At 43.4% G+C, this 13,832-nt stretch overlaps 5 protein-coding genes across 5 annotated transcripts; 3 read left to right on the top strand and 2 right to left on the bottom strand.

Annotated features, from left to right (window-relative positions):
- Positions 1-77: 77 nt before the first annotated feature.
- Positions 78-1,908, top strand: V1514DRAFT_303117 (Mu homology domain-containing protein). The gene is made up of 3 exons (XM_066925588.1): positions 78-503; positions 581-679; positions 759-1,908. Exons 1-3 carry the CDS (start codon positions 336-338, stop codon positions 1,770-1,772), a joined length of 1,281 nt encoding a protein of 426 aa, XP_066784938.1. The 5' UTR covers positions 78-335; the 3' UTR covers positions 1,773-1,908.
- On the bottom strand, positions 1,816-3,752 carry V1514DRAFT_326287 (uncharacterized protein). Its single transcript, XM_066926777.1, has 3 exons — positions 3,515-3,752; positions 3,302-3,458; positions 1,816-3,234 (listed from the first exon to the last, which is right to left on the bottom strand). Exons 1-3 carry the CDS (start codon positions 3,651-3,653, stop codon positions 2,013-2,015), a joined length of 1,518 nt encoding a protein of 505 aa, XP_066784937.1. The 5' UTR covers positions 3,654-3,752; the 3' UTR covers positions 1,816-2,012.
- A 90-nt stretch (positions 3,753-3,842) lies between these two features.
- Positions 3,843-5,930, top strand: V1514DRAFT_326283 (transcription factor Opi1-domain-containing protein). The gene is made up of 2 exons (XM_066926776.1): positions 3,843-4,298; positions 4,575-5,930. The coding sequence occupies exons 1-2, from the start codon at positions 4,001-4,003 to the stop codon at positions 5,702-5,704; spliced, it is 1,428 nt and encodes a 475-aa protein (XP_066784936.1). The 5' UTR covers positions 3,843-4,000; the 3' UTR covers positions 5,705-5,930.
- A 2-nt stretch (positions 5,931-5,932) lies between these two features.
- On the bottom strand, positions 5,933-8,367 carry V1514DRAFT_277164 (tRNA synthetases class I (C) catalytic domain-containing protein; the record flags this gene model as incomplete). Its single annotated transcript, XM_066924946.1, has 4 exons — positions 5,933-7,927; positions 7,990-8,086; positions 8,138-8,226; positions 8,284-8,367. 4 exons carry the CDS (start codon positions 8,365-8,367, stop codon positions 5,933-5,935), a joined length of 2,265 nt encoding a protein of 754 aa, XP_066784935.1.
- A 238-nt stretch (positions 8,368-8,605) lies between these two features.
- On the top strand, positions 8,606-13,803 carry V1514DRAFT_326278 (uncharacterized protein). Its single transcript, XM_066926775.1, has 4 exons — positions 8,606-9,176; positions 9,234-12,155; positions 12,211-12,790; positions 12,856-13,803. Exons 1-4 carry the CDS (start codon positions 8,912-8,914, stop codon positions 13,691-13,693), a joined length of 4,605 nt encoding a protein of 1,534 aa, XP_066784934.1. The 5' UTR covers positions 8,606-8,911; the 3' UTR covers positions 13,694-13,803.
- The last annotated feature ends 29 nt before the right edge of the window (positions 13,804-13,832 follow it).

The raw sequence follows: 13,832 nt of genomic DNA, 5'->3' as shown, positions 1-13,832 counted from the left end.
CCCGGTGTTGTGGCGCGGAAGTGCGCTTGAAGTGGCTTAACCGACGTCCTACGCAATGGGAAAAGGCAACATTGACCGACGCTCAGTCGCTCACCAACTTGTCTGCAACACCGTTTGTTAACCGGGCTTGTTGATTTAGTGAGATCGAGGCCGAGTGTTTTTATTTATTTATATATATATATATATTTTTTTTTGACATTGATTGAGCCGTGTCCGCAATCGCTCATCCGGTCAACTCAGATAGATATATACACGTATTATATATCTACTTGATAATATCCATCAAAGGCAGCCCAAACGTTTCAGCTTGTCATTAATTGACGCGGCTAGCTTAAATGGCATCAGCTATTTTCTTTTTGGATTTGAAGGGCAAGCCGTTACTGTCTCGAAACTACCGAGGAGACGTGCCCGTGTCTGCAGTTGACAAGTTCCCAATCTTGCTCCTGGACGCGGAAGAAGAGAGTTCTGTTGTGCCGCCATGTTTTTCTCACGAGGGCATTAATGTAAGGATGGCATGCATTTGTTTAATTGCCTTTTTTTTTTCCACAATGCGAGGTCGTTGTTGTTGACCTGAGTTTAGTATTTATATATTCGACACAGCAATCTGTACTTACTAGCATTGACAAAGCGAAATTCGAATGCTGCAGAAATACTACTATTCTTGCACAAGATTGTTCAGGTATGAATCACCTTTTTGTATCAAATTAGATTGGTTATGGGTTTTTGAAGTCTCACCTCGGATGTTGTACTTGGAACAGGTTCTCACGGAATACTTCAAAGTGTTGGAAGAGGAATCAATTAGAGACAATTTTGTAATCATTTACGAATTGCTTGATGAACTTATGGATTTTGGCTATCCTCAGACGACCGAAACCAAGATTTTGCAGGAATACATCACTCAGGAAAGTCACAAATTGGAAGTCCAAGCCCGGCCACCAATTGCGGTCACGAACGCCGTGTCATGGAGATCGGAAGGAATCAGGTATCGAAAGAATGAAGTATTTCTTGACGTGATTGAATCAGTTAATCTGCTCGTGAGTTCAACCGGGAACGTACTCCGAAGTGAAATCTTGGGTTCGGTCAAGTTGAAATGTTACCTGTCCGGCATGCCTGAACTCAGGTTGGGATTGAACGACCGCGTCATGTTTGAAAACAACGGACGATCTTCCAGGGGCAAATCGATCGAGATGGAAGATGTCAAGTTTCATCAATGCGTTCGGTTGTCGAGATTTGAAAACGACCGAACGATATCGTTTATCCCTCCCGATGGTGAATTCGAACTGATGAGTTACCGGTTGAACACGCAAGTGAAGCCGTTGATTTGGGTTGAGTGTGGCATCCAGTACCATGCCGGATCGCGAATCGAGTTTGCCATTAAGGCCCGGGCCCAGTTTAAGCGCCGGTCGACTGCCAACAACGTTGAGATTACGATTCCGGTTCCTGATGATGCCGACACGCCCCGGTTCAGAACCACGGTTGGGTCGGTACATTACGCTCCTGAAAAAGCGGCAATTGTTTGGAAGATTAAGCATTTTGGTGGAGGCAAGGAGTTTTCCATGCGTGCGGAATTAGGATTGCCGTCCGTTAAAGAGGCCGATCCCGATCGCAAAAAAACACCAATCAGTGTTAAATTTGAAATTCCATATTTTACAACGTCAGGAATTCAAGTTCGGTATCTTAAAATTATTGAGCCCAAGCTTCAGTATCCCAGCTTGCCTTGGGTCAGGTACATCACTCAGAGTGGTGATGATTACGTGGTTAGGCTACCATAAACCCGGTGAGATTCAAATTCAAACGAACAAAAAAAAAAAAAAAAAAAGGAAATTGTTGTAATTTATTATGCATTAATTCAATAACGTTTTTATACAATGTGTATGTGAATCTTTCAATCAAACCAAATAGATTAACAAAAAAAAAACTTGTATTTTGACAGTCTAGTATGCAACGTAATGCCTCTATATTTACCAAAAAAAAAAAAAAAAAAAAAAAAAAAATTCATAATACAGTCCATGTCACTTGTGGTAATTTAAATGCTTTTTTAAAGTGTCGACAACTTGTTGCTGTTCAGATATCCGGCTTTCCATGTCAGATATTTTAGCCTCCCAAGCCTTGAAAATTTCAACCTCAGATTTTTCAATCGCGGTTCTTGCCGTGTCATGCACTTGTTGATGAAATTCAGACACGAGTTTGTCCCACCGCGATTGAATTTTTTTAAATCCAAGCACCCAAGCTAACAGGGCCAGGCCACCGGCAGAGTAAAAAGAATAGTCATACCAATACCATCCGGCCAAGGAAATGCTTGTGACAGGCAATTGGGTTAAGAAAAAAGTGGACACGACAAGGTTTTGTGCCTTGTAATGCAAGGCAGGAAGCAGGCTCTCGCGGACAAGTTGCTTTGCATTGGAAATGCTGGTCCCAATTTTGGAAATTGCGTGCTGTGATGGTGATGAAAGTGGTTCAAATTTAGGCTCAGCCAAGGAAACGGTAGCCTTTACGGATGGGATCGTACTTAACTGGCCCAAGACAAATAGCAAGCTCTTTTCGGAAGTTGGCAAGAACAAATCATACACATGCCGATCAACAATATCTGTTTCAAGATCGTCCAATACCCAGTAAAGCTTCCACCAGGCCGTCGCGGTGGCAAATCGGTTCAGTCCTGGATCGAGAACGTCACGAAGTTCGGTATGCGCCGTGCGAGCCCATTCTTTCCTGGCAGCCACGATATCCCGAGTATCTTGTTCGTTTTTCACAACTGGAGAATTTAAGCTCGCGGTGACGTATGATTTTGAAGCCGCGATGTAACTTTCACAAGTGTTGATGATTGATTGGATCAATCCGTTAATGATGGCATGTCGGTTTGAAATAAGGTTGCCTAATGACTGGATGTTTGATATTTCGGGCCAGCTGTCGTCAGTCCACCCGGTTTCGGTTGCTGTTGACGACGAAATCACGGTTGCAGACGATAGCTGTGAGCTTGATGACTGCGCGGTTGAAAGATGGTCGAGATCCAAGACTGGGTGGGTGGGCACGATTGAGCTGTGTATTGGTTGGTCGATTGATTTGAGATTGTTAAAAATTAATAAATGCAAATGACACGGCTCCAGCAAGTCTTGGTTTGATTCTGGGGTGGAAACGCATTCGATAAGGTTGACATTGTGCGTCAACAAAAATGGTGAGGGCACGGCATAAAACTGAATCGCGTTCGATATGGTTTCCCTGACCTGATTCGAACCTCTGCAGAGAGAAAAATGACACGTGAATTAGTAAAGCAAAAATAAAGCAACGTTGCTGCTAATCGTACTCGACCTTGGTATCCTTTCCTAACGCACGTCCGGTTACTGCTTCATGCCATTTCAAGTCGTTCCGAGACAATTTTGAATATGGCACCGGCAGGTCAAGCACAACCAAGGAGTCAAGCACACGCTTCAGTAATGTCCTGTCCAGGCCAATTGGCATAACTAAGCGAGTTAGAAAAAAAAGAAAGCCAGCCATCATTGACAATTTAAAAACGAACTGGCAATTTTAAGAGGGTGGTCCGGATTGTTGACGGACGTCCAAGCCAACGACGCCCGGGCGTGTAATCCGGGCAGTGCCGGAAAACGCCCTGACACCGCAGCAAGAGCTGTTTTTAAAGCAGCCTGTGAAGAAGCCATGCGACCTATCCGCTTTGCAATCAATCCAATTATTCTGCTTGCAACTAATTAATTGACGATGATGAGGATAGACACGGTCACGAGGACTTTAGGGTGACCGGCCGTGGCGGTGATGCTTGCTCTTGCTTCCACCGCCGCGGCTAAAGCCGTTTGCAACTGCTGCGTAGTTCTGGCATTCAAACCCCGGCACATCTGTAAGCGCAAAGCAAACGCTTTTGCCGTGATATCACACCCAGGATTTCCAGCGCGGATGCCGGCTTTCATGTGTTCGTGAGCAAAATCCCTGCCAACGTTCGCCATCCAGCCACTGCTCATCCAGCCAAAAATCTGCCCACCACCCAAGAAACATGCCTCTGGAGCCGATTTCTTCTCGCTCGTCTGTTGAGACCAGGCTTTCTATCCAGGCTCTTTGTACGGCAGACTCGGTGGTGGTTGCAACCGGCGATTTCGACGCCGCGCTGCACCATAAGCGACCTCACAGTCCCTTCGACGACGTGCACACGCCGCTCACAACGTATTCTTCAAACACCACCGGTTATCCGTCTTCCACAGAAGACGACGAGACAATGTCGTTTACGTCGGGAATTTCCATGGACGATCCTGACGTCCGGCTGGCTGCTGAAGCGCTGGAAGACCTGCGGTGTGGTACGTATTTTTTTAGGTTCAGCATAGTTCAGTCATATAGACCTGTTTAATTGTGTTGTATCAAATTGTTATGGTGTTGTTTTGATTTCGTTGTTTTCATGAATTCAATATCATACCCGGCCACGCTTGCACGTGTGTGCGCCACCAGTCTGAGATGCCAGCCGGCCACGGTCTACATGGAACGAATGAAGCATCGTCCTCAAAACAAATCATACCTTTTTAACAAAATTTTGTCAAGACATTCTTTTTTTGAATTGGCTAACACATTGTTCACAGAAGCTCCGCCGCATGATCTTCGCAACTCCGCGTCTCCGGAACCATTGTCTCCCAATCGAAACAGCCAAAGCGAGCTGTTCAATCGAATGACAAACTACACGCTGGTATCTTCTGCAGTAAAAGCCTACGAATCCGGCAAGTCATTTTCTCGCGGTTTTAAATATGGTGCCGAAATGATGGAATCAGTGGCAAGACCGGTCGTGCGCAAGTTTGAACCCTTGGAAGGCTTCGCCTTGCGACAGCTTGACCGTTTGGAACGCAAAAATAAGATTTCCGATTCACAAAAGAAAGCACGAACGTTGCCACTTCCCAACCGGCGTGCGGTTGATAATTCACGGTGGCATAACGTGATCACTAACGCATCAGGACTGGGCGTGGCAATGTCTGACGAATCGCTAAAAAGTTTGCGATATTGCTTGCATTGGCTCAAATATGCAAACAACCACTTGGAAGTGGCTGTTGAAAGACTGCAGGCTCAGTTGGACCAACCCAGTGATGCGCCTTCAGGCTCAGCGATTTCTTCCGACTCGTTTTCTTCCCTTGCCGCCAATCAACATTCTCAGCTGCCAGCCAACGTGGCCGAAACTAAGGCCGACATTGTAGCCACGATTAAGAAAGTTGTCTCAATCGTATCTACCTATGCAGGATCAGCACTTCCTGAACCGGCTCGGTCTCGCGTGCGCGGGTACGTGCTTGCCCTGCCATCCCGGTGGGCGAACGCATCCAGCTCGCTACCAAACAGTCGGAGAAACTCTCAGTCTTTTGAAGCGCGCGGTCGAGACGCTGACAGGGAACATGCCAGTAGGGTAATGGTTTTGGCTGGTGAGGCGTTGCAGATGCTGGGAAGCGTCATGCATGTGGTTGGTGACACTCTTGAACGTGCTGAAGGATGGTGCGATCGTCTTGGACGGCGTAGAAGTACAGATGGGCAGGATTCGAATTTGAACAACAACAACAACAACAATAATAATAATAACAACATTGATAACAAGAACAATCATGATCTTCCTTCGAGGTATTCTTTTACTAACGACTCACCTCGCGATGATGTCAAGATTGGCAAACCAACGGACGATGACTTGACTGAGGACGAAAATGAGAAGGAAGACGTGGAAATGACAGACAATTGACTGAGATCCAAATTGTTTGATGCATGAATTATAGTGTAAAGATTATGTGTTACTAGGGACGGTGTTTTTTTTTGTTTGTTTTATGCGTTTTGCTTTATGTTTACGCTATTTTTTTTTTTTTTGCTATTTTCGTTGCGACTTAATGAACATCTTTCAACCAAGCGATTGTTATCTAATTCATCAGCTAAAAAAATAGCAAATATTGGTTAATGGATTCTATATCTAATTTTACAAGTCCTCTCCAGTTTTATCTTTCCATGCCAAGTATTCGGCGTGCAATTTTAATTGCACGTCATATTCTTTTTGTAACTTCTTCAACCGACCTTTCGAAAGAGGCTCGCCATCCTTATCAGCAGTGGGCAACCCGGTTTCTTGATTCCAAGCAGAAAATTCGGCAGTCCTGAACAACGTGTTCGGATCAGCCTTGCCCTTTAACAATCTTTCCCTGATTCTTTTCTCTTCAGCTTCTTTAGCTTTCCGTTTCTTTTCAATTTTTTCTTTTTCCTTAGCTTCCTTTTCAAATTTTTGTCTTAACAATTCTTCCTTGGGCACGAACGCAATCAACGAATTTTGGCCTTCACGATCTTGCAACGACACGCCGAGTTCGAGCAAGTCCTCATCTCTCACACGATCACTGGCGTTTAAAAAATCAACGTAAGGTGCCTTGGATATGGCGTTAGACCTGACTTCGTCTCGGTATCGGGAAAGTGCTTGCACATAAGGCAGCGCGACTTCTTCAACAGACGCGCCCGTGTTCGACGATGAACCTGCCGCACTCGCCCAGCCGATTTCATCCTCCCGGCCATCAAACCCAAGGTTACTCAAAATCTTGGTGATCCATCGGGCCACTTCTCTGAGCGCTGCCACGCTGACGTCGGCCTTGGTCGTGCTCACGTACACGTTCGCTTTCGAAACAAGGTCACCAATGGCGGTAAGCGCAACCGGGGTGGACAGGTTATCACAAAATGCTTCGTGAACTCGTTTTTGAACCGCATCCAAATCGGTGTACAATTGTTGCTCATGACGACCATATCTTTGTGGGATTCGCTTGCCTCTGTTCACCAGTGCGGCTTCATCTGCCAACTGAGCACGAACCGACGTGAAAAAATTATTTAGCGATGATTCAAACGCACGAACTTGAACGATTAAATCTTCCTTAAAATCAATAGAGTTATTCCATTGTTGCATGGCAAACGCCAACCTCAGTTGCCGGGCGCTGTATTTTTGCAACGCCTCTTGAATCGTGATGAAATTTTTTAAGCTCTTGCTCATCTTGAGTCCTTCAATGTGAAGATGTCCGGTGTGCAGAAAATAATTTACCCATTGCTTGCATTCGTGGTATGCCTCCGACTGGGCCAACTCATTGTCGTGATGAGGGAACGCGAGATCGATTCCACCGCTGTGGATGTCCATTTGACTTCCAATCACTTCGCTGGCCATGACAGAGCATTCAATGTGCCATCCTGGTCGTCCATCACCCCACGGCGAGTTCCACAATGGCTCGCCAGGCTTGCTTGCTTTCCATAGTGCAAAATCGTTTGATGACTTTTTGCCGTCTGCGGTGGTCTTGATTGACAAGCTGCCTTCGCCTTCGTTGATCAACTCAGTCTGGCCTCTGTTCCATGGTTGAAGCTTGGCGTATGCATGCTTGCCCCCATTTTCAAACGCGATCGTGTCAAAGTAAACACTTCCTTGCGCCTCATATGCATATCCGTTAGTGACCATCTGCTTCACGAAATCAACAATTTGCGGCACATATTCTGATACCCGGGTAACCACCGTGGGTGGCAGCACGTTAAGTGACTTCATATCCTCGTTGAAACGATTTTCCCAATAGGCTGGAAGATCTCTAAAAATTTCTGGATCGCGCACACTGTCACCTTTTTCATTATCCAGCACGGGGATTAACGCATCCCGTGCAGCTAACAACAAATCTGAAGACGGTCCTAAACTAGGTGCGGAAGCGATCGTGCTGCCGATCGTTTTTAACGACTTGAGGTGCAAATTAAATTTGGGATTTTCAGCTGCCTGTTTGGTAGCTTCTAAAGATTCTGACCATTTTAAAAATTCTTCAATAGTAGTATCATACGGCGCGTCAGGAATTTTTTGCCTGCCAAGCGATTTCCAGGCATTTGTCAACTTGGTTAGCACTTGTGAATTAATTTCAGGATTTTCCGCCTGATACTGTTCAAACAAATAATTCTGTCTTGCGCGAACAATAATCTAATACAAAGACTGGTTAACATTCATGACAATGTTCAATCCGAAATTAATTTTGACCATACCTTGTCGTCAATATCTGTCACGTTTTGGACAAAAAATACATTGAACCCAAAATAATCCCGCAGAATTCTTCGCGTGATGTCTGTAGAAACATAGTTCCTTATAACATTCATGAGCATATGGAAACGACAGTTGCGCGACTAGACTCACCTAGCATGACCCATGTGACCATGGTCGTACACGGTAGGTCCGCAGCAGTACCATGTCACTTTGCCTTTGCTGATCGGTATAAAAGGAGACTATCTTTGTTAAATCATATAAAAAACCACCAACTGTAAGCCCAAGAAAAGCTTTACCTTTTCATGAGTAAGAGTATTGTACAACTTCAATTCTGTGGCTTCGCCATTCGGAACAATCCAATCTGGTTGTTTGGTAGTCATTTTGTGAAACAAATTATTTGACGCACAAAACTGACGATTCAAATCTGAAAAATTCAAAGCTTTTAAGCGATTAAAATAAGTTGAACGTGTGGTTGAGGCTGACAACGTAGTTGATCTTGCTAATTTCAAGACTTTAAAAAAACTGGGGAGCGATTGAGTGCACAACTCCAATGGCATCAACAATAGTTTGCACCAACACGAGGAAACTTTCTAAATTCGTTTCCCTTTAAACAAAAAATGCCTAATTCGGTACAATCTATTTTTTTTCATCCAAAAAAAAAAAATCAAAAGTACTACGGTCAGGTTTAATCATGCTATTACTATTCTACTAAATGCAAAAAGTTCTTTTGCATCAAAAATTTTAAAGTTTTTGCATGCTAGAGATCACGTGAATTTGACAACTGTCAAAACAAACAATAAAAGCAGACAATTAATTAATCAAGTTTATTTAACAAAAACAAATTGGGTTTTTAAAAAGCTTTGAGAATAGAAATTATGGAAATCAGATTGATGGGAATATAGTAATGCACTCGGATTTTATATTATGTTTATAAACCATGGTCCGATCGTTCCAAAGGAGCCCGTGTTCAGATTTCAATTGAATTATATTGATTCATATCAGGCAACACCAACATCGTTTGATCAAAATTGCAATGATTTAGGAATTGGTAATAATTATAATTTTTATCGGGTGCCTGTTATTCGAATTTTTGGTACTGCAGATTCAGGGCAGAAAGTATGTGCGCATTTTCATGGAATATATCCTTATTTCTTCATTGAGTACACTGGGCATGTCAAGGATAAAGACAGTAAGGACAAGTAGCTTCATTATTTTTTGTACGGGCTGTTGCTAATGTGTTTTAAAGGTTATATTGAGCAACTTTCTTTGTCAATTAACAATGTGTTGCGGGCATCGTATCAGCAAAGCTCCGGTGCAATGTCGTACGTGGCCAACATCATTCTCTGCAAAGGAGTGCCGTTTTATGGATTTCATGTGGGGTGGCGGTATTATTTAAAAATATATCTTTTAGATCCTGCAGTCCTGGGACGATTGAGCGAGTTGATGAGACAAGGCGCAGTTTTGAGCAGGCCTTTTCAACTATACGAAGCGCATCTGCCATACCTGCCTCAGTTTATGACTGATTTTAATCTTTATGGATGCGGATGGATAAATTTGAGCAATTTAAAGTTTAGATCACCCATTCCTGCGGCCCATCATGGTGGCATTTTGCGACCGTTTGAGTACAACACGGATACGATTAATGAATCTCAACTTACCAGCCGGGCGGTTTTGTCGCGCACGTCACATTGCTCGCTTGAGATTGACGTTGACGCGTCAAGCATTTTAAATCGGTATGATATCAAAGAAAGATCACTCCATGAGGCGTTCATTGAACGAGTTGCACCGGTATCGAGCGATTTTAAATTCATGCACAGCATGGCAGAACTTTGGCGGGACGAGCGATCACGAAGGCACAAGACCGGTCGGCATGCGGTTGAGATTCCGGGCATGAATTCCGAGCAAGGATTCGACGTGCATTCGTGGTCGAATGAACAAAATCTACGGCTCATGCTGGACAACAAAATTGCGCAAGACGGTCAACGCGGTTTGATTGATTATGAAAGCTTTAATCCGGTAGAGAATCCTGAAGTGCCAACGCTTTTTGAAGCCGTGCCCGCAATGTTTTCTAAAAAATATAGCACCAAATGGTCTTCGTTTGAAGAATACGGTACTAAAAGTTTTTGGCAAGACATAGCTCATGTTGATGATGAAATTACGGCAGTTGATGCTAGAATCGGCATTCATTCATTATCTCTGCAAGAAAACATGTTCCCTTCTGCGCAGCGCCGGCTGAAGAAAAGGTCAATCGTGACTAGTTCAGATACGGAAAATCAATCAGACCATAGCACGGCATTTTCTGCCGATAATGTTTTAAAAATGCGGGCCACTAGATCAATGTCGATTAAGGATTTTGGACAAATTGTGAAAAAAGTTGAACGGCAACCTGTAAAGCATGCAAAGCGCGTGAGTTCTCAAAATGATGATGATCGCACATGGAAGCGAATTTTGTTGTCGTCGTCGTCTTCTTCAACTTTATCGCCACCTCAATCTCAGCATGTTCGTGCAAGTCAATCGCCAGAAAATAAAAAACTACATGTATCATTTCAATCGTTAAGATCTTCCATGCCGAGCTTGTTGGCATCTTCGAGTACGTTTGATGTCGACCTGACATGTGGCAAGATTAAGCAACATTTTAATATTACTAGTGACGTTTACATTTATAAACACGCACCCATTCATGCAAGAGATATTTTTGAATCATTTGACAAGTTAGGTATTCCTCGCATTATTTATCAAAAGGCTTATTTTAGTGTGGAAGCGGACGTGCCAAAACGGGTGAGAGAATATGCGGGGAAACATGTTAAACTTGAAAGCACAAGCACGCCATTCCTGGCCGAGTTTTCTGCCGGATTGAGCGGTTTGCCTGGTCATGAACATTCGGGAGATTGCCAGTTCAGGTCTTGGACTTACAGTATTGAACCGCCATCGGTAGCCGAAGTCAAGCAATGGATTTCCGGACAGGAAACTGGTGGATCAAGTTCTTTGAAAGGAAAAAGATTCAAAAAATTTGCTTCACAAATCGAAGAGCCCGTGCTCACGCAGAAGGCGGCCATGAGTGAAAAGAAGCAGGTCCTTCATCGGGCTATTACGACCATGTCAATATTAAGCTTGGAAGTGCATGCAAATACTGCTGCCGATTTACTTCCCAATCCAAAAAATGATGCGATCACTTTTGTGACATGGATATTCGAAAGTTCTACAAGGCATGAAATTGAGGAGGACACGACCGGCGTAATAATGGTATCAGAAGATCCGGATGAAGTTAAACGAGCTGCAAAGATTTATGGTTCGAAAATTGAATTGGTCGCATCCGAACTTGACCTGCTCAATAAACTGATCGATATTGTTAGAGAAAATGATCCGGACATATTGACTGGATACGAAGTACAAAGTTCATCGTGGGGTTACGTAATTGATCGTGCAGGATTAGAATATGAATATGATATCCGAGAAGAATTTGCACGGACTATCATTCCCAAGCGGAATAGCGGCAAGCTTGATCGCTGGGGATATACTCACGTTTCTACTGTCAAGATTACAGGCCGTCATGTTTTAAATATCTGGCGACTATTAAAAGGAACCGTGAATTTACTTCAATATAGCATGCAAAACTGCGCGTTTCATATTTTGAGAAAAAGAATTCCCTTGTACACGAATTCGAACCTAACTAAATGGCAAACTTCTGGGAACTCATGTGCCCTGGCCAGGGCCATTCAATACTATGTTATCCGTACTCAGATCAACCTGGAACTTTTACGCAATCAAGAAATAATCGAGCGCACAAGCGAGCAAGCTCGGTTGTTGGGGGTCGATTTTTTTTCCGTAATTTCTCGTGGTTCACAGTTTAAGGTTGAATCGTTAATGTTTCGCATTGCGAAAGCGGAAAATTACATGTTGATCTCACCAAGTCGTCGGCAAGTTGGGCATCAGAACGCATTAGAATGCCTGCCGTTAGTAATGGAACCGAAATCAAGTTTTTACACGGATCCTGTTGTGGTTCTTGATTTTCAATCCTTGTATCCTTCCTTGATGATTGCGTTTAATTTTTGTTATTCTACCTGTTTAGGCAGGATCGAATCATGGCAGGGAAGAAACAAGTTAGGCGTTGTTGACGATTTCATTGTGCCAGATGGACTTTTGGCGTTGTTGAAGGATGACATTACAAGTAAGTATTGTTTTTTTTTTAATTTTCAGGAGTGTTTTTATTAACAATTTTTTAGTATCTTCAAATGGACTGGTATTTGTGAAGCCATCAATTCGACGGTCCTTGTTAGCTAAGATGCTTGCGGAAATTCTTGAAACGAGAGTAATGGTTAAAAACGAAATGAAAGATCTAGATCAAACTGACCCATTACGCAGTTTACTTAATAATCGACAATTGGCATTAAAACTAATAGCAAATGTGACGTATGGGTATACGTCAGCGTCGTTTTCTGGTCGCATGCCATGCGCCGAAATAGCGGACGCGATTGTACAAAGTGGTCGTGAGATTCTTGAACGATCAATTGATACGATTGAAAAAAATGAGAAATGGAATGCAGAAGTAGTTTATGGAGATACTGATAGTGTATTTGTGCACTTACCAGGAAGAACGAAAGAGCAGGCTTTTCAGATTGGAAAACAAATTGCACAGACCGTGACCGGGATGCATCCTAATCCGATCAAATTAAAAATGGAGAAAGTATATTTGCCGTGTTTTCTTTTGACAAAGAAAAGATATGTCGGAGCAATGTTTGAGACTCCAGAACAAAAAATTCCGACTTTTGATGCTAAAGGTACCGAGACTGTTCGTCGTGATGGGTATGTTAGTAATGAAAACATGAAAATCTTGATGATTAAAACCAATACTGACAAAATTTACAAAGTACTCCTGCTGAGCAAAAGATTGAAGAAAAAATTTTAAAGATTCTTTTTGAGACTGCGGATCTATCAGCGGTTAAAACATATTTCCAGGAACAGTGCTTAAAGATCATGCGTGGCAAGGTCTCGGTTCAAGATTTTTGTTTTTCCAAGCAAGTTAAGTTGGGTAGCTATAGCGAGCGAGGAACATTGCCTCCTGCAGCCATGGTCAGTGTAAAGAAAGTGCGGGACGATCCAAGAGCAGAACCACAGTATGGTGAACGCGTGTCTTACGTCGTGGTAGCAGGACCTACGGAGTCAAGGCTAATCGACCGGTGCGTTGCACCAGAGGTTTTACTTTCAAATTCTCACATGACATTAGATGCGGAATATTATATTAGCAAAAATTTAATCCCGCCATTGGATCGGTTTTTAAATCTCATCGGAGCCAGTGCCAAGTTATGGTATGATGAGATGCCGAGAGTGATCCGGGCCGCAAATCAAGTTGATCTGTCGAGGAAAACGACAATTAGTTCGTACATGAAATCATCATTATGCATTGTTTGCAAGGAGAACAGAACGCGCGATGGCATGGCAGCGTGCCCGACTTGCTCGTCGGATGCGTCTCGCAGTTTGTTCCTGTTGCGGAATCGAAATCGAGAACACGAGTTGGACGTGAGCAAGTTGTTGGAAATATGTCATGCTTGCTCTAAAACTTCGCTTGCCGAAGACGTGGCTGCATGCGTTTCACAGGATTGCCCGGTTTATTATTCACGGGTGAAAGCGATTTCGAAAGCGGGCAAGAGTGCGGATGAGAATGCCGTGTTTGAACAGGAATGGGGTATGATTAATGATGCATGGTAACTTGTGGGGGGTTCGATTGGTTGTATTTGTAGAGAGAATATTTTGGGTATGTGTGTAAAGAGGCGTTTTGATTTGTCCTGTTTTGTTTTGGAATGCATGATCATTTTGAGTAATTACGATGTTTTCATGGATTACATCA

The sequence above is a fragment of the Lipomyces japonicus genome (assembly GCF_038497905.1).
Source record: "Lipomyces japonicus strain CBS 7319 unplaced genomic scaffold V1514scaffold_7, whole genome shotgun sequence".
NCBI lineage: Eukaryota > Fungi > Ascomycota > Lipomycetes > Lipomycetales > Lipomycetaceae > Lipomyces > Lipomyces japonicus.
This window is presented reverse-complemented; position numbering and strand designations above follow the sequence as displayed.